The following is a 27033-nucleotide window of genomic DNA, read 5'->3' on the forward strand; positions in this document are numbered from 1 at the left end:
TTTCTTTAGTAGACAAGAGGACCTTTATGAACTCTCCTCTGAACTTTATATGAACTGTCCATTTGTGGCTTTCTTAGCAGGCCAGAAGACAGGTGACAGTTCCTCAGCAGGCTAGATGACAGTTCATGCGCTGAATGCACACGCTGAGATAGAGATACACCTCTAATAATATACAGGCTGATTATATGATAACATATATGTCTAATGCTGTCAAAGCTAAATCAAGAGAGATTTTGTTTTGTGGAATAATTTGTGGAAAAAAATAGTTTTCAGTCTGCAATGTTAATGCAGTGTGTGTGTGTGTGTGTGTGTGTGTGTGTGTGTGTGTGTGTGTGTGTGTGTGTGTGTGTGTGTGTTGGGGGGATCAAGCAAATATATATTTTAAATTTCTCGGTTTCCTGATCTGATAAAATGTAAAGAGAGTAAGAGAGATAAGATTAGATTACAGCTTTACAAGGTGACCGACCCTACAAGGAAACATCTGAAGAGACAAAGAATTAGTAAGAAGACTTACTTTGTGTCTGAGGGTCCAGATTCTTTACTGAAGTTAAAAGGACGAACTTTGGAGCAATCACTGTTCTGAGTCTCTGCTCCGTCCTCCTCTTCCTCTAAACTCACATCCATGATCTGATCTTAAGTCAGCCTGAGAGGAGAAACAGAAACACTCACTGAGAGAGCAAAACAAGAGAAACAGGAAACAGTTTGATCTAACACACACACACACACACACACACACACACACACAGCTCATATTAATGTAAGCTGTGACTTCATTAGAAACTGTTTGTGTTCAGTTCAGAGGAGGAAACTGAGACTACAGAAGTGAAGATATAAAAACTCTGGATAAACACTCACCTGCTTCACTCTTTACTTCTCTCTTCACTTCTGTCCATAAAATGTCTGAACTGTCTGAACACTTTCAGATGAGTCTGGATCACGTGTTGCTACTTCCTCCTCCAGTTACAGGAAATCAGCTGCTGTGTGTGTGTGTGTGTGTGTGTGTGTGTGTGTGCGTGTGTGTGTTTGTGTGTCAGAGTGTAAACTTCTCTCTCAGTTTAGTTTAGTTTATTAGTTTAGTTGTCAGAGACCATGTACAAACAATAATATTAATCTCACAGAGAAAAGAGGCTTCGTACCAGATTATAGCAGTTTGCTAATTTCCATCTGCAGTCCCTGGGCAGGTCAACACTTACACAATGCCATAAAACTTATAAATTCACATCATGTCACAATACACATATGTTAAGACTCCACACAAAGGCTTCATTTTAAAATAATGTTTGCATCGTTAAATTTAAAATACCGAATACTAACAGGAAATACATGCAGGAAAAAAAAATGTTGAGAGCATGATTGATTGTTTACAATCCATTTTTTTACATGCTTTGAAAATAGATGGAAATCAGTGTTTACTTTGAGTTCATGGGGTATATTGTTCCATTCTTTTATGGCTTTGTATGAGACAGAGGACTGACCAAATGCAGATCCTCTCTCGGGGACTCTACACTCCCCCCTAGTGGTGGACTTGTGGTTCTGCAGGGGGTTTCTGAGCAGAGCTGGACAAAGTTTTTCAGGGGAGGGGGAGCAGCTTTGTGTATGATTTTGTGGACCATCCGGATATTTGAAAATCGAATTAAATTTCCAAAATTTACCGTTTGTATTGATTAAGTATGTGACAAAGGTGGTACTGCCGTGATTTTCTGTGAAATATTTTCAGAGCTTGTTTATGAACATTTTCAACAGATTTCAATTGCCTGAGACCAACATGTAATACAGTAAGAAATATGGGAGAGGATCATTGAAACATCATAGATGCCTCAGTGGAGAGTGAGCATCTGATGTGCCTGAAAATTGAGAGATTGTATTTTAAAGTTTGATTGAGTTTTTTTTTTTTACATGCTTCTTGAAGATCAGTGTTGGATCCAATATGACGCCTAGATATTTAACCTCTTCAACATTTTTTACTATTTGACCGTTTACCGATATGTTAGGCCAGTCATTACGGCATTTTTTGTTAGAAAAATACATAGTGACTGTTTTATCAATGTTGAGTGTTAGGCAGGAGTCATGCAGCCATGTTTGTAGTTTTTGTAGTTAGACAGCTTGGATAGGTGTACCTGGTGGTTGACAGTATCAAAAGCCTTACGGAGATCTATAAATTCGGCTCCAACCGCTCCTCCTTTGTCCAGATTTGATTTCAATGTCTCAATGAAATAACAACACGCTGTTTCAGTGGAGTGTTTTGACCTGAACCCAAAATGCATAGGATGCAATAGGGACCTTTGACCTTTGATATGGCAGGAAGTATGCTAATAGGTCTGTAATTGCATATCTCCTGCCTATCTTCAGACATGTGTACAGGCGTAACAATAGCATATTTTAAGGTGCTGGGAAATATACTGTCCTGAAAGGACTGATTGATTATTTGTGTTATTGAAGTGGTAAGGTCATTTCTATGATTTTTCAATAACACTGTATCAAGTCCGTGTATGTCTTTGGCAGTGGAACTTGAGAGTGTAGATAATATTTTATTTACTTTTGCCTCATGCTTTCTAGATTCAAGAGGTCAGGATTGTAGATCTCTAGGTCTACGTTTTGGGGAAGGTAGTGCTGGTAAAAATTTCAACCCTATTTCTAAGACAGAATTGATAAAATAATCATTAAAAGTGATAGCAATATTCAAGCTATCAGTGATTTCTGTTTCATTAGATTTTATCTGTATGGACTGGTATTTTGGCCGCTCCTTTCCAGATTCCAGTTATATTTTGCATCTTTAATAATCTCAATGAAGACATTTTTATCTCTGCGTCGAGTTTTCAGCAATTTTCTGGCCACTCGGGTGAGGTTGTGATCTGATAGCCCGGTGATTAAGTTATATATTTTTATTATACGCTCATTTTTAGTTGTGAATATCAAATCCAATAGGGTTTTGGAAGACTGGGTTATTCTTCTGGGATCCTTTATCATTTGTTTCATCTGAAACGTATCAGTGATGTCCTTTTTTTCCTGCGTTTGTTATCTAACCAATTTAAGTTTAGATCACCCAATAAAATTACTTCCTTGTCATCACACATTTTGAGTATATTACTTAATTGACCAAAAAATGTATCTTTTGCAGCTGGTGGTCGGTAAACTGCAATGACAATAAATGACATTAGAGAAGATAGTGTAATGGTGACTCCAATATATTCCATGTTGCTTTCAGAAAATGTAATTTGGTTACATTGGATGTTTTCTCTGACATAGATCATCACTGCCTTTGTAATGGATTCTGTCCCTCCTAAATACTTTATTACCTGGGACATACCATCATGAGTAGATGGAGTTAACCATGTTTCAGACAAACCTAGGTAATCAACGTTGGAGTTGGAAAGCAACTGATCCAGCTGTTCAGATTTAGATACAATGCTCCTTATGTTTAGATGTCCACCAAATATTCCTCTAGGCTTATGCTTTGGATCCCATAGAACTTTAGCATGGTTTACAGTCTGAAACATTTTTGTAGCTCCTTGTTTGTGGAAAGCAGCATTTATAGCACTCTGTTTTGCTTTTACAGTTGTAGTGGAAAGAGGAACTGGTTGTTTATGTGCTGTAGACTTATTTTCCAGTCTATGGTTGCATCTAATCGGAGTCATGTTACCTTGAGGTGCAAGATCAGTTTGTGGACACTTTGTTGGTAGTTGCCAGCCATGCACTGTGCACAGGCTGCGCGTTGCGCACGGGAGGTATAGGTGAAGCAGTTTCGGCATTCATCGTTGCTCCACACGGTGAGTGAGGCCCAAACTTAAACAAAGCCTCACTCAAGATAGGTGACTGCTCAAGGAGGAAAATACAGGAGTCGGGTGGTGCTGTGGCCTGATGCCACGTAGTAGATTGTAGCTCTGCGCCGTGGTTATGGTGGGAGATATCCACCAGTCCAGGATTTACGTGGATGTCTCCACAGAGTAGAAGGATGGCACAGAGAAAGACGGACAATCTTTTTTTGTTGTCAGGAGCGGAGGCTCTTTCATCACGGAGGCCACAATAGCTCTTCATGATAGCTCTTTAGATTTAACTTTTCTTGGACGGAAAATTTGTTTGGAGCATTCGTTGATCATTTCAACATGAGCTAATTGCAGTTTTCCAGAGCTTTTTTGGAAAAGTGGGTCAGCAGGGATCAGAGTCATTCTCGGACCAGCGCTTGAGTGTGCTGCAGCTGCGTGGGCCAACAGAGACAACTGAGGCCCAGAACTCCCTGGCTGAGAAGACAACTCCAGGTAAATATGTTTCCCATCTCTATAAAAGACTTGAGTCAGAATAATTATATCAAAGAAAAATGGGAACTGGAAACTAATACCATTATAGAAGACGAGTATTGGGATCAAATATTCAACAACACCCATAAAGGCTTCAACAGTCAGCAGTGGACACAATTCAACGAATGAAGTTGTGTTACAAATCCCTCTGCTGCCCTCTGCTGGAGACAATGCAGTAAAACAGGTGATCTGCACATACTTTGGGACTGTCCAGTTATTTCAAAATACTGGAAAAATATTAAAGAGGAGAAAATGATGAAAAGTGAAAATCCATTAAAGGTTCAGTTCAACCTACTTGGTGCTATACCGGGTGGTCTTTTCACTGATGACCAAAGATATATTCTGAATATTTTATTATTGGTCGCCAAGAAAAATAAAACAGCAAAAGAATGTTAAACTAGCGAATGTGGCTGAATGGAAGCAAAGATTGAGACGAGTTTATCTCATGGAAAAAGTGGAGCGTTTTGATCGGAGGTGGAGCACAGTCGGAAAACACCTGACAAAGTGAAAAACTTGGGCTGTGAAGGTTGAACTCTAAGTCGTGGAAATGAGCCCTGTTTATTTCTCTTTATTATTAAGTTGTATGATGTGAATCTTAACGCAGAGTTGCATCATATGCAGCTGTGTCTATGTATGCAGTATGTTTTGTACCTGTCTTTTATTTGTTTTTTCCCAGTATTTTTGCATCACTGATCTTGTCTCAAATTCTGTTTTATGTTTTGTGGGAAAAAACAGATAAGTAAAGAGTTCAAAACCAAAAAACTAAAAAATGTTTGAGCTACCTTCCAGTGTCATTCCCAGCCTCTCCCATGAATTGAACCTTTCAGGGGTTGACTGGGGAGCTGTTCTTCTGGCGCTGCCACAGCATCAGTCCACGTTCCAGGAGATCCATTCTAGACTCGTGTGACCCGTGTATAAGTTCTGCGTTGTGTTCTGGTGTTTCGGCAATGTCTCAGGAGACAGCTTGTAGTTCTTGTATTCTGTATTCAACAGATAAAAGTACAATCAGCAGGTCGTGTGTGGAGTCAAGCATCTCCCCTCTGAGCAAACTTTCAACGGCTCTGCGTTTACAATCATACATTACACATTCATTCATAATAAGTTCAAATAGAGAGAGAGATACATACTGTACATTAAATACAATCATGCACATATGTAGAAAACTATCTTCAATATATGATACACTAAAACAGCAGATTAATAATGTGAAGCCAGAAAACCAGTTCCTTTTGGTATCTACCCAGAAAAATGCACATTAATATTTACATCTATCACAGCTTCTCTACATCAATCAATTAACAATTTACATTAAGACTAATTATACTTTTATCTGTTAAATACAGGTATGGAGAGGTGTTTTTCAATCAGCTGCTAACGTTTGCTACGAAACTAATTAATAACTATATATATAATTATATATGATATTGAAAACTTTACAAAACTGATACAGGATAAATCGAATATGATCAGAAACAGAAGACCACTGTTTGATTCCATCTAAACACTAAAAATGAGTTTATTGACGAAGCGTGAGTCATCATTGACCAACCTCTGACCAAACATCTGTATCATTTAAGTATGTTGCAAAAAGAGTAGCTCTTTCCACATGTACCTGTGTATGTGAAATCAGTGAACTAACACAGCTGGGTCTCTACTCGGGCTGTAACGCTACACAAACATTTGGGTTGGGTACGGTTCTCAGGTTTTGAAAAACAAAGAAAGAGACACATACTCTGTGTATTCTTCAGTTCATTCAGTTTTATTATCACCATATAATCATCATAATATTCACCCAACATTTCATTTCATTGAACATATTGATGAGAATAAACTCCAGGCAGTATTGTTGAGTCTTGATGCCGTAAAAGCCTTCGATCGGCTCAACTGGGACTTTCTTTATAGAGTAGGAGAACATTTTGGATTTCAGCAGACCTTCATTCAGACTATTCAAGCACTTTATATAAGCCCAAGTGCAAGAATCAAAGTGAACGGAGCCACATCAAAGTCATGTCAGTTAGACAGAGGGGATGCCCAATAAGCCCCTTACTGTCAGACATCTTTATTGAAGCTTTAAGCCAAGCCACCACTCAAGACAATAATATTAAAGGTATAAAAGGTGAGCCAGGCACAAGAGGTGGATTTGCTGGATGGATTATATGTTAATAAAAAAAAAGAGTAAAAAGAAGTTGAACATTTTGGTTATATGATATATGGTAAAAGAAACAGAGCGAGATAAAGTAACAGTAAATTCAAGCATTGGTTACTTCTTTCCCATCTTTAAACAACACAAATAAAATACTTGAGAGTGAACATCCTGAAAGTTTTGACTCATTTATATGAACTTGACTTTATTGAAGACACAAATACAGGAGGATGTCAGGAGATGGAATTCCAATATGAAGCTTGGAGTGGAGGATGGAGTCTGTGAGAATGAACATCTTGTCCAGAATCTTCTGTTTGTTTCAGACTCTTCCAATAGAAAGAAGAGAGAAACTGTTCAATGAGTGGGATAGACTAATATCACGGTACATATGGCGAGGGAAAAGACCAAGGAGAAGATTTCAAACTCTTCAACTGCAGAAGAAGAAGGGCGGTCTAAGACATTATTATATATCTGCACAGTTGAGAACCCTGGTTTGCTGGTGCAGATCTGATTATCAAGCCAGATGGAAAACTATTGAAGAGAATTTGTCAGAGAGCGTCCCAATCCAGGCATGTTTAGGGGATCAAAGATTGGTTGAAAAGCTCCTGGATAAAGGGAATAGCTGGAGGAATTGGTCCTGAAAACATGGTTCAGTATTATCAGCAGGACTGGCCTGTCTGATGAAATAAAGATACTGAGGTGGTGCTGGCATGACCCCGACTTCACCCCCAACAAACTGGATGTTCCTTACAAGAGATGGACAAAACAAGGCCTCTCCTCTTACTCTTCTTTTTTTAACCAGCAAACATTTCCAAACACTGAAAAGACTCTTTGCTTCAAGATTTCTTCAAATACGCCACCATTTAAACCGTTTGATGACAGAGACTGAAAAAGTCTTTGACAATAATCTTATAAAAGTTTTCATAGCTGCCTATAGAGGGGACTCTGGGATTCAAATCATTTGCAGGTTGTATAGAGGGCTACAAGAGGAACACAGAGAAAATACAATCTACATCAAACACAAACGGGAAAAGGAAACTAACTTCCACATCTGTGAAGAAGCTTTTGGGAAAAAACTGTGACTTTGAGTGGAAGATCCCAAGCTCCATCTCCTGGAGAACATTGGGTTGGAAGAGTCTGATTAGATACTTTATTAAAGCTGTTCAGAAATCTCATGACGCAGACTCTTTCTCACTTCTCTTCAGTGCTATCTCCTGGCTCCTGGGCCCAACCCCACATAGTTCTAGACCGGCCGTGTTAAGGATGTTCCCAAAGCTCTTATACTGAAAGAAGGAGAGAGGAGGGAGATCTGAGGAGAGAGCTGACTTTACCCAAGTCTTTTTACTGACAGCCAATATCTCTGTGCATCTCTGCTGGGAGGGACTAAGACACAAGTGGAGGACACTTGGATGCAATGAAGGGAACTGAGATGTACCCATAGACTCTTCTAGCTGCTGGAGGAATTGTGGCTCACAGGAAGCAAATCACTACCAGCTGTTCTGTCCTAACAAACACAGCTTCTGCTTTGAGATCCACAGAGAACCAACAGATGTCTTTAAAGTCAGATGTTACCCAGGAATGGGACCAAGTCTTCCTTGCTAACCTGCATTCATCCACCAAACCAAATACTCATTTGGAAGCCTGAGCATTGCTGGCAGAAAGGCCATAAAGAAATGTTCCTCCACCAGTGGAAGACTGCTACCATGTAGTTCATGGAATCTATTCAATGACACAGATCACTTGTTCTCTGAAGCTTCACAAAAACTCTTTTGAGGATCTCTGGATAAAATGAAAATCCTATATCTCCCCTAAACTCCCATCTTTTCTTTCAACTGCTTTTCCTTTAGTTATGAACCCCTGTATACTTTGTTTTTCTTTTCAGTGGGAAATCACCTCATCTCTTACATTGGATTTTTTGGTGTTTTATATTTTTTCCATCTGATTTATTTTGTTCTGTGTTAAAGCACAAACACATAAAAGGAGGAATCACTCTATTGTTTAAGCACAAATGACTGTACTTTAATGTCTCTGAATATGTGTGATTACAAATAGAATTAAAGAAAAAAAGAAATATGACTGAAATGAAGTGTGAGCTGATTCCTCTGTCAGTCCCTGATGGATGAAGCTCTCCTCAGCTTGCAGAGCTTCTCCACACACAAGATGGTGGAGGTTCCTCCTCTGTGGATCATTAGCTGCTCCTCTCTGCACCACCAGAGTCCTGATCGCTCACATCATGACAGAGATCATCAGTATCTAATGAGAGAAGAAGAGAGATGACAGAAATCATAAATCATCAACACATCTCTCTTCATGCTCTGAAGATCAGGTCTTTGTAATCCCTAGAAAGAGTTCCTAATAAGCAGCTGGACAAGATGATAAAAAGGCTGGCTCTGTTTTAGGCAGGCGTCTGCACGTATTAATCTCAGATTTAAAATCTTTCACAGAAACCCTGAAATGCTGGCTGAAAGCAAACCAGAGCCACTTTAAAACTGCATCTTAAATCTGTCATTTAAACTGGATTATATACAACACATGGTCATATTGTGGTAGATGTATTTTAATGTATTGTCATGTAGTGTTATGTGGTTTAATGTGATCAAGTGTTGTACATTTTACTCTGCTGTTTAGACAAAGGTCCAACTAGAGACACAAGTTTGAAATTAGGAACAGCTATAAACTCTTAATGCAGCACATCAGTTTCATGCTTTGTATTGAAACTATGTTAAATCACATTGTCTCTATTAAATAAATACATTCAAATTAAAATATGTGGAGGGTTAAAAGAACACTGAGACACTGACCTCAGAGTCTGCAGTCGATAGTTGGGATTCTTCTTCAGGTCACACAGCAGCTTCACGTCTGAATCCTGCAGCTTGTTGAAGGTCAGGTCCAGCTCTGTGAGATGGGAGGGGTTGGACTTCAGAGCTGAGTCCAGAGAAGAACAGCTGATCTCTGACAACCTGCAGTCAATCAATCTGAATAAAGAATAAAAGATGTAGTGACAGTGAACCAAAATTAATTAATTAAATACCAATATTATTAATTAATAAACATCTGTATTTAAATAACTGGATGGCGTGAATCCACACACTAGACCTCACACCCAGCTGTTATTACACCCGTAATAACAGACAACTGCTCTTAAACCATAGAGTTTATTGAACAAAGTCAATGAAACTCAATCAACAGCTATTACAAGTTCATCTCCAGCTAACTAAACATTTATATACATAACACTATCTAGTGAGGTGATAGTGAGGGAAGACAGCTTTAGATAGTGTTTAATGACACAGTCAGTGATCTGACCTCAGAGTCTCCAGTCTGCAGTTTGGACTCTGCAGATAATCACACAGCAGCTTCACTCCTGAATCCTGCAGGTTGTTGTGACTCAGGTCCAGCTCTCTGAGATGGGAGGGGTTGGACGTCAGAGCTGAGGCCAGAGAAGAACAGCTGATCTCTGACAAACTGCAGTGTGTCAATCTGAATAAAGAATAAAAGAAGAATAAAAATAATGTATAATCCAGTCACGTGTGTTCAGGTTGTGATGAGCATCTCAACATCACTTTGTTCTGATGAATCAAGTTTTCTCTAAATGATTAGATCAGTGATTCCCAATCTGTGGGCCGCGGCCCCCTGGTGGGCCTGAAGGTATTGCAAGTGGGTCGCCAATTAATTTAAAAAATAGTATGATTTTTGTGGGGGGAGATGTAATTATATAAAAATAAAAATAAACAGAATAATGTTTTAAATTTTAAAACTCAGTAACATGTAAAAGGATATGAAAAGGTTTGTGTTTTTTTTTTTGAGCCTATCTATTTAATCAACTTCTTTTGATATTTGGATTTTATGTGGATCTGATATTGGAGGTCAAATTGTTATATATGAGAATGCATTTCTCCATTGTTGAAGGATGCCGTTATAAATGAATCATTTGTTAATTAGCCTGTTACAGACAGCCGCTTTCTTTTCATTTGTGTGTGTGTCTGTGTGTCTGTGTGAGTGTGTGTGTGTGTGTGTGTGTGTGTGTGTGTGTGTGTGTGTGTGTGTGTGTGTGTGTGTTAGTGACTGTGGAGCTTCAGACATGTTTCTCCTGTATTCAGTTCGGTCCTTTATGTTCAATCTTAAATAAACCAGTTCTCTGAGCATACATTATATGTCCTCTGTGTTTATGGGGTCGGAGGTGGGCTGCAAACATTTTTGAGACTTAAAAGTGGGTAGAGATTTAGAAAAAGTTGGGAACAACTGGATGAGAGGATCATTTCTGATTGTGTATTCACTAAATCTAAATCCTCCAAATGTCAGCTCAACATTCATCCAGCTGTTCATGAGCACAGATGAAGAACAGAATGCTGATCTGAGTCAGCTCTGTGATGTTACTACATTTATCAAATCAGATGTTATTGAATCACAAGTCTTCATGATTTCACTTCTTAACAGAACCAGAGGAAACCAGAGGCTTCATGTGCACCTTGTTTTTAATCTTCATGAAGAGTTTGAAACTTTTCTCCACATTATCAGAAATCTCTGCATGAAGATGATTCCTAAATCTGGAAAACTTTGACAGGATATAGAAACGTTTTAAAAACTCAATCTAAACTCTAAATCAGTGATACTCAACATGTGGCTCTTTTGTGACTAGTTATGGCTCTTTTAAAAGCTAATGTGAGAAAAAACACTCTCACCTCATTTTAACATCAAACAACTGGGTGCTGAATCCTGAAAATGTTCAAACACGATAATAAAACCATTTTGAAGTGTTGTCCTTTTAGTTTCTCTTTTAAGACCGAGCCGTCTTGAAAACAAAACACTTAAATTTATTAAAAAGAGAAACATTGATTTTTAGCAAGTCACATTACTGTTTCCATGGCGATGTATACACCCCCCTCTCTAAAGTGTAATTGTTGACCTTTTTTATATCATAGCCTTCATGAACACAGAAGAGAGAAATCTGTGGGTATGTCCCTCCTCTGATTCAGTTCTGATGTCTCCTGTTAAACCTGAAGCTTCTCTTGCCTTTGTTTCTATATTTTTCTGCAGCTGAAGGTGTCGATGTTGTCCTGCACTCACGCTTTATGATATTTGTTCTACAAAATGGCAACACCCACGATCCACCAAAAAAAGTGTATAAAATCTAAACAAACACAATTGAAGACAAAATCAAAGAGAGATGGGAAACAGAAATAAACTCAGACAACACAAACTAAATATTGGAGAGAATTTGACTGAAATGAACGTGAGGGTTTTTATGAGGCCAAAAATCTCCTCAAAATACATTTGATCAGGAAGTAGTGACTGCTGGAGGAAGTGTGGGGATCAGGAAGACAATCATCAGAATATCTTTGACTCTTGTCCCGTGTTTGGAAGGTTTTGGGGATTTGTTCAGGAGAAGAATAAAAATATTGACAGAAACGGCTTCATCCAGTTCATATTCGAAAAAATATATAAATCCTGAAATGTGCAAGAATGGAAGACGTGGATTGAAATGATTCAAATGAATGACACAGTCAATGATCTGACCTCAGAGTCTCCAGTCTGCAGTTTGGACTCTGCAGATAATCACACAGCAGCTTCACTCCTGAATCCTGCAGGTTGTTGTTGTCTCTCAGGTCCAGCTCTCTGAGATGGGAGGCGTTGGACTTCAGAGCTGAGGCCAGAGAAGAACAGCTGATCTTTGACAAACTGCAGCCCCTCAATCTGAATAAAGAATAAAAGAAGAATAAAAACAATGTATAATCCAGTCACATGTGTTCAGGTTGTGATGAGTATCTCAACATCACTTTGTCCTGATGAATCAAGTTTTCTCTAAATGATTAGAGGATCATTCTGATTGTGTATTCACTAAATCTTACACTGATACAACTTTATTAATAGTTTGAGACAATTCTGCTTCTGCTTCCTCACTATCTCTGTGTTTTTATCACACAGAAAAGTACTGAACAGTCTTCTTTGTGTTCTCAGGAGCTTTTCATGCTCTCTGTTACAAACGCACAAACAGAAAGTGGGAAAAGGTTTTTTTAAGTTTTCTGCACCCTCAGACTGGAATCTGTTGCAGAATGGAGTCTGTTTTTAAATCTGAAATGAAAGACCTGGAAACAGATTCTACAGGATGTCGATGGTTTTAGTTTGACTGCTTGAGCTTCTGACTCTCAGATTTGACTCATAGATGGATCGATTATAATGCTAAATATTGTGTTTTGTAAATTGTACTTTGTCTCCTTTTGTATCTGTAACTTTGTGATTTTTCTGCTGATTGTCTCGGCCAGGTCTCCTGTGAAAAAGAGGTTCTTAATCTCAATGAGACCAACCTGCTTAAATAAAAGATTAAAGAAAAATAAAATAAATACTTTGTTTCGCTCCACCAGGAATAGAGAATGAACAAGCCCGGTGAAGCCCGGTTCCAGTCATATTTTAGGCTGACTAAGATTAATTAGATTTTAATCTGAAACAGCCAAGATTGTTTTTGTTGTCAACATTACGACTAACGGGCATTCTATCTTGTGATTGGTTCATTTAAAAAGCGCTGGTGACGTCAGCAGCGCCTTTCTGAAACTTTAAAAGATTTTTAACTTGAGCCGTTTGAAGCAGCTGCACAACAATGGCAGAGCGCTTGTTGAAAAGACGCTGCACTTTTCATCAAGGCGGTCGCTTTCTGCTGCAAACACATCTACCCATTGAAAACAACTGAAGAAAGACACTGGTATTAAAAAAACTGTTACATGGACACAGGGCTTTAATCTTAATTTAATTGTTTTTCTCTTCATACCTTTTCCTCGTTTCTTTATTGTTATTTTTTATAATGAATGAATTCTTTAATGTTTAAAGAAAGATCTATAAATGTGCCAGGATGAACAAAAATATGCGATTAAAAGATTTGATAAAATTTGACAACTTGTAATGTAGAAAAACCTGCAATAAATTCTCTTCATAAAATAATTTGCTCAGATTTTAATTCAGGATAAGACTGAAAATATAACTACCAATACTGAGCACCATCGATTTAAGGATGTGGGTTGGAATTAAATAAATAAATGTTAATGATAGAATACCAATAAAAACAACTTGTTTTTGTTTTTGTTTGTCTCAAACTTTCAGTTTACAAAAAACCCAAATATGAAATGCTCTGTTGTTGCTCTTTATACTGTACGTCTGTCTGTGTTTGTGTGATTGTAAGTGTGTCTGTTGAGTAATGCTGGTTTGGATGTTTATGTATGACTTTATATTTGTGTTAGGACCCCTTAGAGATTAGATGTTGCATCTCAAGCTGCTAACCTTCAATACATTCAAACAGTTTCTATTATATTCATATCTATATTACAGTCAGTGATCTGACCTCAGAGTCTCCAGTCTGCAGTTTGGACTCTGCAGTCCCTCACACAGCAGCTTCACTCCTGAATCCTGCAGGTAGTTCTGACTCAGGTCCAGCTCTCTGAGATGGGAGGGGTTGGACTTCAGAGCTGAGGCCACGACGCCACAGTGAGTCTCTGAGAGTCCACAGTTAGAAAGTCTGTAGTGACACATGAAATAGAGAAATATCACTTATAAAAGAAGTGTTTGATATTTACGTCTAACATTTGATGATTAAACAGTTTGTCCTGTTTGGTCTTAACTTTACACATCAGTGGAATCTGTCACTGACACAAAACTGAAAGTCTCTTCACTCGTTTTCAAACCTGCACATTTTACATCTTTCCATCATTTTCTAAATGTTGCAGATGAAGTGAAACAAATGAAGTTTAATTTAGTATGAAGAAGGATCTCATTCTCGTGCTGTCTGGTTCACTTCTATAAAAAGGAAAATACAGAGACTGCTGCAGAATGATCCAGAAATCAAACAAGTCAGCAAAGAATAAAATGTAGTGAAGTTAATGATCTCCTGTAAGAACAGTTTATCTGTGATCTACCTGCTGAGACTTTAAGTTATGAAGCTCATGATTTATTGGTAATGCCTGCAGAGGCTGGAAGGGGGCGCTCACAGCCTCTGATATCTCTCTTTTCAGGGATTAACACCATCAGACATCTCAGTCACTTCTTTGGGATTTTCCTCCTGAATGTGTTCAAAAAACTATCAAATCAAGTTTTGAAGTCAGGACAAAAAACTAAAAAACTACGACTGACTCTTCCTCCTAAACATTAACAGAGGAACACTATTTGGTGAACAGAGAGGATTATGTTTAGTTTATATTAAAATAAGTAAATTAGTACATGACACTGATTTATGATGATCATCACATCTGGACTTACTTTGCCTTCCTGCAGTTCCTCACAGCTGGAATCAGTCTCCGTCGTCCCTGTTCTAATGCCTTGTACTTGTTCAGGTCCAACTCATCCAGAACCTCCTCGGACATCTGCAGCATGTAGGCCAGAGCAGAGCAGTGGATCTCAGAGAGTTTTTTCTTTGATTTGTTCTCTGACTTCAGGAACTCTTGGATCTCCTGATGGACTGTGAGGTCCTTCATCTCCGTCAGACAGTGGAAGATGTTGATGCTTCTGTCAGGAGAGATTTTGGTGTTCTTCTTCTTCAGGTTGTTGGTGACTCTCTGGATCATCTCTGGACTGTTGTGTGTCTGACCCAGCAGGCCTCCTAAGAGTCTCTGGTTTGACTTCAGAGAAAGACCATGAAGGAAGCGAACAAACAGGTCCAGATGACCATTCTTACTTTTCAGGGATTTCTCCATTGCTCCCTTTAGGAGAACATCAAGAGGTGAATCTACTTGTGTTTCTCCTAGAAAATCCTTCAGTACTGTTGTGTTCCTGTTGGTGAAACAGTGGAACATGTAGACTGCAGCCAGAAACTCCTGAACGCTCAGATGAACAAAGCAGTAGACTGTTTTCTGGAACATCACACACTCTGTTTTGAAGATCTCTGTACAAACTCCTGAGTACACCGAGGCCTCTGTGACATCCAGACCACACCGCTCCAGGTCTTCTTGGTAGAACATGATGTTTCCGTCCTCCAGATGTTCAAACGCCAGCCTTCCCAGCTTCAGAAGAACTTCCCTGTCGGCCTCTGTCAGCTCATCTGGACTCATCTGATGTCCCTCACCATACTTGTTCTTCTTCCTCTTTGTCTGAACCAGCAGGAAGTGTGAGTACATGTCAGTCAGGGTCTTGGGCAGCTCTCCTCTCTGCTCTGTGCTCATCATGTGCTCCAGAACTGTAGCAGTGATCCAGCAGAAGACCGGGATCAGACACATAATGTGGAGGCTCCTGGATGTCTGGATGTGTGAGATGATTCTGCTGGACAGATCTTCATCACTGAACCTCCTCCTGAAGTACTCCTCCTTCTGGGCGTCAGTGAAGCCTCGTACTTCTGTTACCCTGTCAACACATGAAGGAGGGATCTGATTGGCTGCTGCAGGTCGAGAAGTGATCCAGATGAGAGCTGAGGGGAGCAGATTCCCCTTGATGAGGTTTGTGAACAGTGTGTTTAACGATGACTTCTGTGTGACATCAGACACAACCTCCCTGTTTGTGAAGTCCAATGACAGTCTGCTTTCATCCAGGCCGTCAAAGATGAACAACAGTTTACAGACAGCGAGCGTCTCTGCTGCCACCTTCTGTAATGTTGGATGGAAAACACGGATCAGCTCAAGAAGACTGTAACGCTTATCTCTGACCAAGTTCAGCTCCCTGAATGAAAGCAGGATCACCAGACTGATGTCTTGGTTCTCTGAGCCCTCGGCCCAGTCCAGAGTGAACTTCTGCACTGAGAAGGTTTTTCCAACACCAGCCACGCCGTTTGTCAGAACCACTCTGATGGGTTCCTGTTGGTCGGGTTGAGTTTCTGTGTTTGGTTCCTGTTGGTCGGGTTGAGCTCCTGTCTTTGGTTCCTGTTGGTCGGGTAAGGCTTTAAAGATGTCCTGGCACTTGATTGGAGTCTCATGGATGGTCTTCTTCTTTTTAGAGTCTGTCTCAATCTGTCTCACCTCATGTTGGGTGTTCGCCTCTTCACTCTGTCCCTCTGTGATGAAGAGCTCAGTGTAGATCCTGTTGAGGTGGATTCTTCTTCCTGTTTCATCACTTCCTTCAGTCACACGTTCACATCTCGTCCTCAGACTGACCTTATGTTGATCTAAAACCTCCTGCTGATCTACTGAAAGAGAGAATGACAGAATCTGATTACTGTTTTCAGATGTTTTTGTAAAAGAAGTAAAAAGAGTTTTAATTTCTAGACTTTTGACCAATAAAAGTCGTGTTTTAGGAGGAGATCACAGAAGCACAAAGGTGTACAGTCTTACTTTGTTCAGTGCTGCTCTGACTGACTGTCTGCAGTCCAAGTCCTGGTCTGGATCTTTTTCCACACTGAGGACAGGACGAGTGTCCTGGTGAACCAGACTGGTCCCAGTATGAAGTGATGCACTGTCTGCAGAACCAGTGTCCACAGCTGGCAGAGACTGGATCCTTCAGGACATCCTGACACCCAGGACAGGACGTCTGCTCCTCTCTAACATGAGTCCTCTTCGTCCTCCTGTGAAGACATGTCTTTAGATCTAAACTGATGGTTGACTGATAGAAAATATGAAGATTTATCAAACACAATCTGAACAGTCAGAAGATCCCAGAGAGCAGGTAACGCCTTCTTTCTTCTGTTTGGATTCATTTGATTCAGTCAGACTGAACATCATGTGCAGCTTCTTCACAGTCAGAAAATCAAAGAGTCTCATCCTGTCATTAACTGTTTCACTTCAGACAGATGAGCTTTGGTTTGTCCACCTTTGAACTCAGGTGAGACATGGTGAAACATTTTGAATTACACTGTGTTGGATCAGTAGTATCATGGTGCACAAGGCCCAGCTAAAAAGCAGACAAAAATATCTGTTTTGTTTGTTTAAAATGCTCCCAGGGCAGTGAAGATGGTAACACTCGCTCTCCTGCGTGTTGCAGGTTCAAAGGTTTGTAAGAGTCCTCTTAGATTACAGATTTACAAGGTGTCTGACCGACCCTACAAGGAAACATCTGAAGTGAGAATGAGTTAGTAAGAAGACTTACTTCGTGTCTGAGCGTCCAGCTTCTTTACTGAAGTTTAGAGGTTCACGTCTGGACCGATCACTCTTCAGAGACAGACAGCTGGGTACAGGAGACTCTGCTCTCTGTCTGCTCGACTCACATCTGCAAAGAACCAACAAGTTTTATATTTCTGTGAATCTTTGATCAACACTTTGATTACAAAGCTGTACATATAAAAAAGGGCTACAGCTGAAGATGATGAGAAGGTTTCTGTTGACAGGAGTCTTACTTTATGTATGAAGGGAAAGGTTTATTTCTGATGTTTACATCAAAGTCATATTTGGACCGATCATTCTTCAGAGATTAGATTTACAAGGTGAGTGAGTTAGGTGACTACAAGGAGAATAAGTTAGTAAGAAGACTTACTTTGTGTCTGAGCGTCCAGCTTCTTTATGGAAGAGTATCAAGTCTTCTTTGGACCGATCACTCTTCAGAGACAAACAGCTGGGTACAGGAGACTCTGCTCTCTGTCTGCAATAACAAACCTTGTGTTATATTTCCATCACATGAATACCTCTTTAGATACCACAGCAAACAAAAATCACAAGTCTGGACACCTAGACGAGGTCATGTTCTTGTTTTTTTAATGACCAACATGCACACTCATGTTGTGTATTTTATCTTCTTCTTCCTGGTTAAAGGTTTTCTGTTTCCTGTGTTTAGTCGTCAGTGTTTCCTGTTTTATGTTGTAGTTTTTCCCCGTGTCTTGTGTCTTTAGAGCTTCTTCCTGTCTGTGGGTTTGTCCAAATTGTCTTTTTCTGTCAGGAAGGTTCCTAATTGAGTGAAATGACCAGGAAGCGTTTAAGTGGCGGCGATTAAAAGAGCGATTTGAATTCTCTAAAAGCTATGGAAAGGTGGGTCAATGCTTCCTTTTTAACCTCCTTTAGGAAACACTGGACCATCCTTTAGGAAAGGAGATGAGAAAGTGCACTTTCAAAACAACTCGTTCATCTGAGCGTTCATAAAAACTAACGATCTGTTGGAGGAGAAATGTGGAGACAATCTGCGTTTGGTTTGAATATTGATTTGACTTATAATTATAATTTTTTTATTTGGTGTGTGAAGAAGGTGAGCGTTGCTTTTATACATTCTTGTATCACGTTTAGTTTAGTTGTTTGATGTTGATTTAATACGAGACATTGAAATAAAAAAGGAAAAGGGATGCAGATCATGGAAGTTATGACTTCAATAATTGAACAACTTTGATCTTAAACCCAGAGGTGAACTCTGAAGGTGATGCTGATTTTGTAAACCATCAATGTGAAGTATCCTGGTAGTTTATATTCCTTTTATTTAGATTCACACCTCGTGGTTATTAGGAATATTTCACCGGTAAAAAGAAAGAAAGATTTTTATTGGTCCATTTTCTGAACATTGTAGTTTCACCACGGCAGCCGTGCGTCACTACCCTCCACCGCCGTCACATTATCAGTACGTCACCGAGTGGAAAAGTGGTCTGATTGTCCTTAATGAATCCTCCTAACACCGTTCTTCAACCCTGTGATGTTTTCACAGGGTTAAGGTAAAGAGGATAGTGAAAGGAGATAGGACGGACAATCTGAACGCCCCCCGTGTGTTTCCCTCCACCTTTGATCGCCCTCTTTGTCTTCACCTGTGTCTTGTCTCTCTCACCTATGTTTGATCGCCCCTTGTATGTTGTGTTTTGTCCCTTCTGGGTCGGTTCATTGTCCTACCTACCCGTGCTCCTGGTTCATCTGCTCTCTGGCTCCCTGACGTTTGTGTTTCTCCCTGTTTGAAGAAGTAGCTCGTTTTTCACTTTTGCCTTTTTTGTTAAATTAACTATTTTTGGTTTCTGATATTAGGTCCACCTCCTTTGTTTATCTGATCAACACGAGATACTGACACAAATACTAAAACATTTGATAAACAGGAAATAAAGATGGCTTTGAATAGAAATGAAATCTGAAGCGAAAATGACTCGATACGTTTTCTTACTTTGTGTCTGAGGGTCCAGATTCTTTCCGGAAATTTACAGATTCCTCTTTGGACAGATCACTCTTCATAGACAGACAGCTGGGTACAGGAGACTCTGCTCTCTGTCTGCTCCACTCAAATCTGCAAAGAACCAACAAGTTTTATATTTCTGTGAATCTTTGATCAACACTTTGATTACAAAGCTGTACATATAAAAAAGGGCTCCAGCTGGAGATGATGAGAAGGTTTCTGTTGACAGGAGTCTTACTTTATGTATGAAGGGAAAGGTTTATTTCTGATGTTTACATCAAAGTCATATTTGGACCGATCATTCTTCAGAGATTAGATTTACAAGGTGAGTGAGTTAGGTGACTACAAGGAGAATAAGTTAGTATGAAGACTTACTTTGTGTCTGAGCGTCCAGATTCTTTCCGGAAATTTAGAGGATCATCTTTGGACAGATCACTCTTCAGAGACAAACAGCTGGGTACAGGAGACTCTGCTCTCTGTCTGCAATAACAAACCTTGTGTTATATTTCCATCACATGAATACCTCTTTAGATACCACAGCAAACAAAAATCACAAGTCTGGGCACCTAGACGAGGTCATGTTCTTGTTTTTTTAATGACCAACAGGCACACAGTGGTGATACAGAAAAGATCAGATTTGGTTCATTTCAGTGCCAAGAATTCACTTCCTGTTTTATTTTTTTATTGTTCATCACTCATGTTGTGTTTATCTTCTTCTTCCTGGTTCAAGGTTTTCTGTTTCCTGTGTTTAGTCGTCAGTGTTTCCTGTTTTATGTTGTAGTTTTTCCCCGTGTCTTGTGTCTTTAGAGCTTCTTCCTGTCTGTGGGTTTGTTCAGATTGTCTTTTTCTGTCAGGAAGGTTCCTAATTGAGTGAAATGACCAGGAAGCGTTTAAGTGGCGGCGATTAAAAGAGCGATTTGAATTCTCTAAAAGCTATGGACCTCCTTTAGGAAACACTGGACCATCCTTTAGGAAAGGAGATGAGAAAACGACTCGCTCATCTGAGCGTTCATAAAAACTAACGATCTGTTGGAGGAGAAATGTGGAGACGATCTGCGTTTGGTTTGAATATTGATTTGACTTATAATTATTATTTTTTTATTTGGTGTGTGAAGAAGGTGAGCGTTGCTTTTATACATTCTTGTATCACGTTTAGTTTAGTTGTTTGATGTTGATTTAATACGAGATATTGAAATAAAAAAGGAAAAGGGATGCAGATCATGGAAGTTATGACTTCAATAATTGAACAACTTTGATCTTAAACCCAGAGGTGAACTCTGAAGGTGATGCTGATTTTGTAAACCATCAATGTGAAGTATCCTGGTAGTTTATATTCCTTTTATTTAGATTCACACCTCGTGGTTATTAGGAATATTTCACTGGTAAAAAGAAAGAAAGATTTTTATTGGTCCATTTTCTGAACATTGTAGTTTCACCACGGCAGCCGTGCGTCACTACCCTCCACCGCCGTCACATTATCAGTACGTCACCGAGTGGAAAAGTGGTCTGATTGTCCTTAATGAATCCTCCTAACACCGTTCTTCAACCCTGTGATGTTTTCACAGGGTTAAGGTAAAGAGGATAGTGAAAGGAGATAGGACGGACAATCTGAACGCCCCCCGTGTGTTTCCCTCCACCTTTGATCGCCCTCTTTGTCTTCACCTGTGTCTTGTCTCTCTCACCTATGTTTGATCGCCCCTTGTATGTTGTGTTTTGTCCCTTCTGGGTCGGTTCATTGTCCTACCTACCCGTGCTCCTGGTTCATCTGCTCTCTGGCTCCCTGACGTTTGTGTTTCTCCTTGTTTGAAGAAGTAGCTCGTTTTTCACTTTTGCCTTTTTTGTTAAATGAACTGTTTTTGGTTTCTGATATTAGGTCCACCTCCTTTGTTTATCTGATCAACACGAGATACTGACACAAATACTAAAACATTTGATAAACAGGAAATAAAGATGGCTTTGAATAGAAATGAAATCTGAAGCGAAAATGACTCGATACGTTTTCTTACTTTGTGTCTGAGGGTCCAGATTCTTTCCGGAAATTTACAGATTCCTCTTTGGACAGATCAGTCTTCATAGACAGACAGCTGGGTACAGGAGACTCTGCTCTCTGTCTGCTCCACTCAAATCTGCAAAGAACCAACAAGTTTTATATTTCTGTGAATCTTTGATCAACACTTTGATTACAAAGCTGTACATATAAAAAAGGGCTACAGCTGGAGATGATGAGAAGGTTTCTGTTGACAGGAGTCTTACTTTATGTATGAAGGGAAAGGTTTATTTCTGATGTTTACATCAAAGTCATATTTGGACCGATCATTCTTCAGAGATTAGATTTACAAGGTGAGTGAGTTAGGTGACTACAAGGAGAATAAGTTAGTATGAAGACTTACTTTGTGTCTGAGGGTCCAGATTCTTTCCGGAAATTTAGAGGATCATCTTTGGACCGATCACTCTTCAGAGACAAACAGCTGGGTACAGGAGACTCTGCTCTCTGTCTGCAATAACAAACCTTGTGTTATATTTCCATCACATGAATACCTCTTTAGATACCACAGCAAACAAAAATCACAAGTCTGGGCACCTAGACGAGGTCATGTTCTTGTTTTTTTAATGACCAACATGCACACAGTGGTGATACAGAAAAGATCAGATTTGGTTCATTTCAGTGCCAAGAATTCACTTCCTGTTTTATTTTTTTATTGTTCATCACTCATGTTGTGTTTATCTTCTTCTTCCTGGTTCAAGGTTTTCTGTTTCCTGTGTTTAGTCGTCAGTGTTTCCTGTTTTATGTTGTAGTTTTTCCCCGTGTCTTGTGTCTTTAGAGCTTCTTCCTGTCTGTGGGTTTGTCCAAATTGTCTTTTTCTGTCAGGAAGGTTCCTAATTGAGTGAAATGACCAGGAAGCGTTTAAGTGGCGGCGATTAAAAGAGCGATTTGAATTCTCTAAAAGCTATGGAAAGGTGGGTCAATGCTTCCTTTTTAACCTCCTTTAGGAAACACTGGACCATCCTTTAGGAAAGGAGATGAGAAAACGACTCGCTCATCTGAGCGTTCATAAAAACTAACGATCTGTTGGAGGAGAAATGTGGAGACAATCTGCGTTTGGTTTGAATATTGATTTGACTTATAATTATAATTTTTTTATTTGGTGTGTGAAGAAGGTGAGCGTTGCTTTTATACATTCTTGTATCACGTTTAGTTTAGTTGTTTGATGTTGATTTAATACGAGATATTGAAATAAAAAAGGAAAAGGGATGCAGATCATGGAAGTTATGACTTCAATAATTGAACAACTTTGATCTTAAACCCAGAGGTGAACTCTGAAGGTGATGCTGATTTTGTAAACCATCAATGTGAAGTATCCTGGTAGTTTATATTCCTTTTATTTAGATTCACACCTCGTGGTTATTAGGAATATTTCACCGGTAAAAAGAAAGAAAGATTTTTATTGGTCCATTTTCTGAACATTGTAGTTTCACCACGGCAGCCGTGCGTCACTACCCTCCACCGCCGTCACATTATCAGTACGTCACCGAGTGGAACAGTGGTCTGATTGTCCTTAATGAATCCTCCTAACACCGTTCTTCAACCCTGTGATGTTTTCACAGGGTTAAGGTAAAGAGGATAGTGAAAGGAGATAGGACGGACAATCTGAACGCCCCCCGTGTGTTTCCCTCCACCTTTGATCGCCCTCTTTGTCTTCACCTGTGTCTTGTCTCTCTCACCTATGTTTGATCGCCCCTTGTATGTTGTGTTTTGTCCCTTCTGGGTCGGTTCATTGTCCTACCTACCCGTGCTCCTGGTTCATCTGCTCTCTGGCTCCCTGACGTTTGTGTTTCTCCCTGTTTGAAGAAGTAGCTCGTTTTTCACTTTTGCCTTTTTTGTTAAATTAACTATTTTTGGTTTCTGATATTAGGTCCACCTCCTTTGTTTATCTGATCAACACGAGATACTGACACAAATACTAAAACATTTGATAAACAGGAAATAAAGATGGCTTTGAATAGAAATGAAATCTGAAGCGAAAATGACTCGATACGTTTTCTTACTTTGTGTCTGAGGGTCCAGATTCTTTCCGGAAATTTAGAGGATCATCTTTGGACAGATCACTCTTCATAGACAGACAGCTGGGTACAGGAGACTCTGCTCTCTGTCTGCTCCACTCAAATCTGCAAAGAACCAACAAGTTTTATATTTCTGTGAATCTTTGATCAACACTTTGATTACAAAGCTGTACATATAAAAAAGGGCTACAGCTGGAGATGATGAGAAGGTTTCTGTTGACAGGAGTCTTACTTTATGTATGAAGGGAAAGGTTTATTTCTGATGTTTACATCAAAGTCATATTTGGACCGATCATTCTTCAGAGATTAGATTTACAAGGTGAGTGAGTTAGGTGACTACAAGGAGAATAAGTTAGTATGAAGACTTACTTTGTGTCTGAGGGTCCAGATTCTTTCCGGAAATTTAGAGGATCTTCTTTGGACAGATCACTCTTCATAGACAGACAGCTGGGTACAGGAGACTCTGCTCTCTGTCTGCAATAACAAACCTTGTGTTATATTTCCATCACATGAATACCTCTTTAGATACCACAGCAAAACAAAAATCACAAGTCTGGGCACCCAGACGAGGTGATGTTCTTGTTTTTTTAATGGCCAACATGCACACTCATGTTGTGTTTATCTTCTTCTTCCTGGTTAAAGGTTTTCTGTTTCCTGTGTTTAGTCGTCAGTGTTTCCTGTTTTATGTTGTAGTTTTTCCCCGTGTCTTGTGTCTTTAGAGCTTCTTCCTGTCTGTGGGTTTGTTCAAATTGTCTTTTTCTGTCAGGAAGGTTCCTAATTGAGTGAAATGACCAGGAAGCGTTTAAGTGGCGGCGATTAAAAGAGCGATTTGAATTCTCTAAAAGCTATGGAAAGGTGGGTCAATGCTTCCTTTTTAACCTCCTTTAGGAAACACTGGACCATCCTTTAGGAAAGGAGATGAGAAAACGACTCGCTCATCTGAGCGTTCATAAAAACTAACGATCTGTTGGAGGAGAAATGTGGAGACAATCTGCGTTTGGTTTGAATATTGATTTGACTTATAATTATAATTTTATTATTATAAACGGTCCTTTATTTCTGTGAATCTTTGATCAACTCTCTGATTACAAAGCTGTAAATATAAAAAAAAGGGCTACAGCTGGAGATGATGAGAAGGTTTCTGTTGTCAGGACACTTACTTTATGTGTGAAGGGAAAGGTTTATTTCTGAAGTTTATGTCAGGGTCATATTTGGACTGATCACTTGACAGAGATTAAGGAGAATGAGTTAGTAAGAAGACTTACTTTGAGTCTGAGGGTCCAGCTTCTTCACTGAAGTTTAGAGGTTGAGCTATGGAGCGATCACTCTTCAGAGACAGACAGCTGGGTACAGGAGACTCTTCTCCGTCCTCCATTTCCTCTGAAGACACACTCATGTTCGGATCTGAAGTCAGTCTGAGAGGAGAAACAGAAACACTCACTGGCTGTGTTCACATGGACACAAACAATCAGAATAAAAGCCTGATCAGAAGAGGGTTACAAAGGGTGAAAAGTTAAGCTTTGGAATTTTAATTTCTGTGGGAAATAACTGGAAATTGAGCGTAATTTAATCAACCTGTCTCATATCCACGCGTAGATACAAACGTTTTGTTTTGTCCTCAGCAAACATCCATACAAAATAATATAATTATCATAATATCATCAAAACTTACTTCCCTTTATGTAGTCCATGGGCTAACATGTTTCTATAGTGCTCTGGGCTCAAAGTGTTGTCCAGGGTTCTAGAAATCATCTAAAATACATTTTCTCCAACTATATTTAAGTTTCCTGTTCAGGAAACACACACAGTTCATTTAGTAAATTCCCAGTTTATTTATGTTTATTCCCATAAATTCTTGTTAACTCCTGTAAAAAGTTTCCAACTATGAAAAATCCTGGAATCCTTGTGACCCTAGATCGGAATAAAAATGCTGCATGTAAACATGTGAATCAGAACCGACTGATCATCGGGTCAGCATGTTCAGTCTGTTCAGGCTCATTTGTAAAGAAATGTCATTCCGATGGAGAGGAGGGGTTTATGCTGATCGTTGTTTGGATCAGGATCCATAGACACGTTGGATCTGATGGTGTCTGCCTGACTGGGGTCAAACGGTGCTGACTGCGCATGTCTGTCCCAGTAAAGTGACCCCTCTATCACAGCCTGATGTTTACACTCAGAGCCCAAAACTTCATGAATGACTGTCGTGTCATTTGAGAGTTTACATTTTCCCCCCAGATGTTTTGGGAGTGACTCATCAAGCAGAAGAAAAACGGCCTCTGTTACATTCAGTTAGTAGGCTACGTTAGTATGTACCATAGAGAGATTTAGAAGTGGGTTTAAACTATGGCAGGGGTGTCCAAAGTGTGGCCGGGGGGCCATTTGTGGCCCTTGAGGGGATTTTTTTGTGGCACCTGACTTCAATCAAAGAATCAAAAGATTTTGGCCCGAGGCCTCAATCAGATGGTTTATTTAGTTATTTTATTTACTTCATGTTAGCGAGGGCTGAAAGATATTACTAAAATAGAAAATGATCAGTGCAGTGTAAGTTTACTTTCTTTTTCACAGCTTCGCTTTCCATATTTTATACAAATTAATCTATACATAATGTTTGCAAACAAGCCGACTGTTGTTTAACTGTTTAGTGACCTGAGCTAAATACAGACAGCATACCCACTTTACAGACGTGATCCTGAGAAAAACAAATACAAAAGAACAAAATATTCCAATTAATTGATTTGCCTTTGTTAAAGGGTTTCTTTTGTGAAACTTTCTGACCTCCAAAGCTAAATATTATTTTTTCACAAATTAGAACAAAATAGTTTCTCACTGTAAGAAATTATTGTGTTTTAACGTTATTTCTGTGGAGGTCAAAATACAAAAAGTCCCTTACAATATTATTTAAAGAACAAAACCTTTTTGGCCCACAATAAAAAAAAAAGTTTGGATACCTCGTGGCCCACTGTCAGAGCTGAGCAGAGTCAGGAAACAAACTCAGCTCTCACTCGATGACACTTTGTTCTTCTGATTCCCTACAAAGCACCATTACACATCACTAACCACCAGGAGAAAATCTCCAGATTTATCAGACACAAAATGTTTTCTTTTTTAGTAAGTGTTGCTCCGTTCAGCGGTTAACAGTGAGTCCCATCCCCCACATTTCCTGCTTCTGCACAGCAACATGCAACTCACTGCTACAAACTCTCCTCTCTCTCACACACACACACGCACAGTTCATTATAATCTAAATTGTAACTTCATTACTCACCGTGTTCAGCTCACAGGAGGAAATTGTAAAACCTCCGGACAAACACTCACCACTCCGTCCGGTGGAATCTTCACTGACTGAACACTTTCACTTTCAATGTCCCGCCCCTTCTTCTTCTTCTTTTAGTTAAATGGCGGGCTACAAACATATCTTAAAGAGGTGTATACCGCCACCTACTGTACCGGAGTATGTAGCTTGATTTTATACTTCTCTATTTAATATCAAGTAAATGAAAAAAACAAAAAACAAAACAATAAATAAATAATGACCTAAATGCGATTATATATCTCTACATC

The 27033-nt window shown here is 39.4% G+C and overlaps 2 protein-coding genes across 2 annotated transcripts in view; both read right to left on the reverse strand.

Moving 5' to 3' along the window:
* Nucleotides 1–17518, reverse strand: part of LOC306819952 (NLR family CARD domain-containing protein 3-like) — a gene marked incomplete at its 3' end in the record, with an annotated part of 65788 nt that extends 48270 nt beyond the window's left edge. The window contains exon 1 of the mRNA XM_079337578.1: nt 17474–17518. The remainder of the gene's footprint in view (nt 1–17473) is intronic.
* Nucleotides 1–26809, reverse strand: part of LOC306818671 (NACHT, LRR and PYD domains-containing protein 12-like) — a 50486-nt gene extending 23677 nt beyond the window's left edge. Inside the window, exons 1-9 of the mRNA XM_079336359.1 lie at nt 26738–26809; nt 24738–24887; nt 23842–23946; nt 23458–23577; nt 23200–23250; nt 21801–21905; nt 21417–21536; nt 19786–19890; nt 19402–19521 (exon numbers count right to left, since the gene is read on the reverse strand). Coding sequence (XP_079192485.1) covers nt 19402–19521; nt 19786–19890; nt 21417–21536; nt 21801–21905; nt 23200–23250; nt 23458–23577; nt 23842–23946; nt 24738–24868 — 857 coding nt within the window. The 5' untranslated portion in view covers nt 24869–24887; nt 26738–26809. The remainder of the gene's footprint in view (nt 1–19401; nt 19522–19785; nt 19891–21416; nt 21537–21800; nt 21906–23199; nt 23251–23457; nt 23578–23841; nt 23947–24737; nt 24888–26737) is intronic.
* Between the last annotated feature and the right edge of the window lie 224 nt (nt 26810–27033).

This window comes from Symphodus melops, assembly GCF_947650265.1.
Source record: "Symphodus melops genome assembly, chromosome: 2".
NCBI classification, from domain to species: Eukaryota; Metazoa; Chordata; class Actinopteri; order Labriformes; family Labridae; genus Symphodus; species Symphodus melops.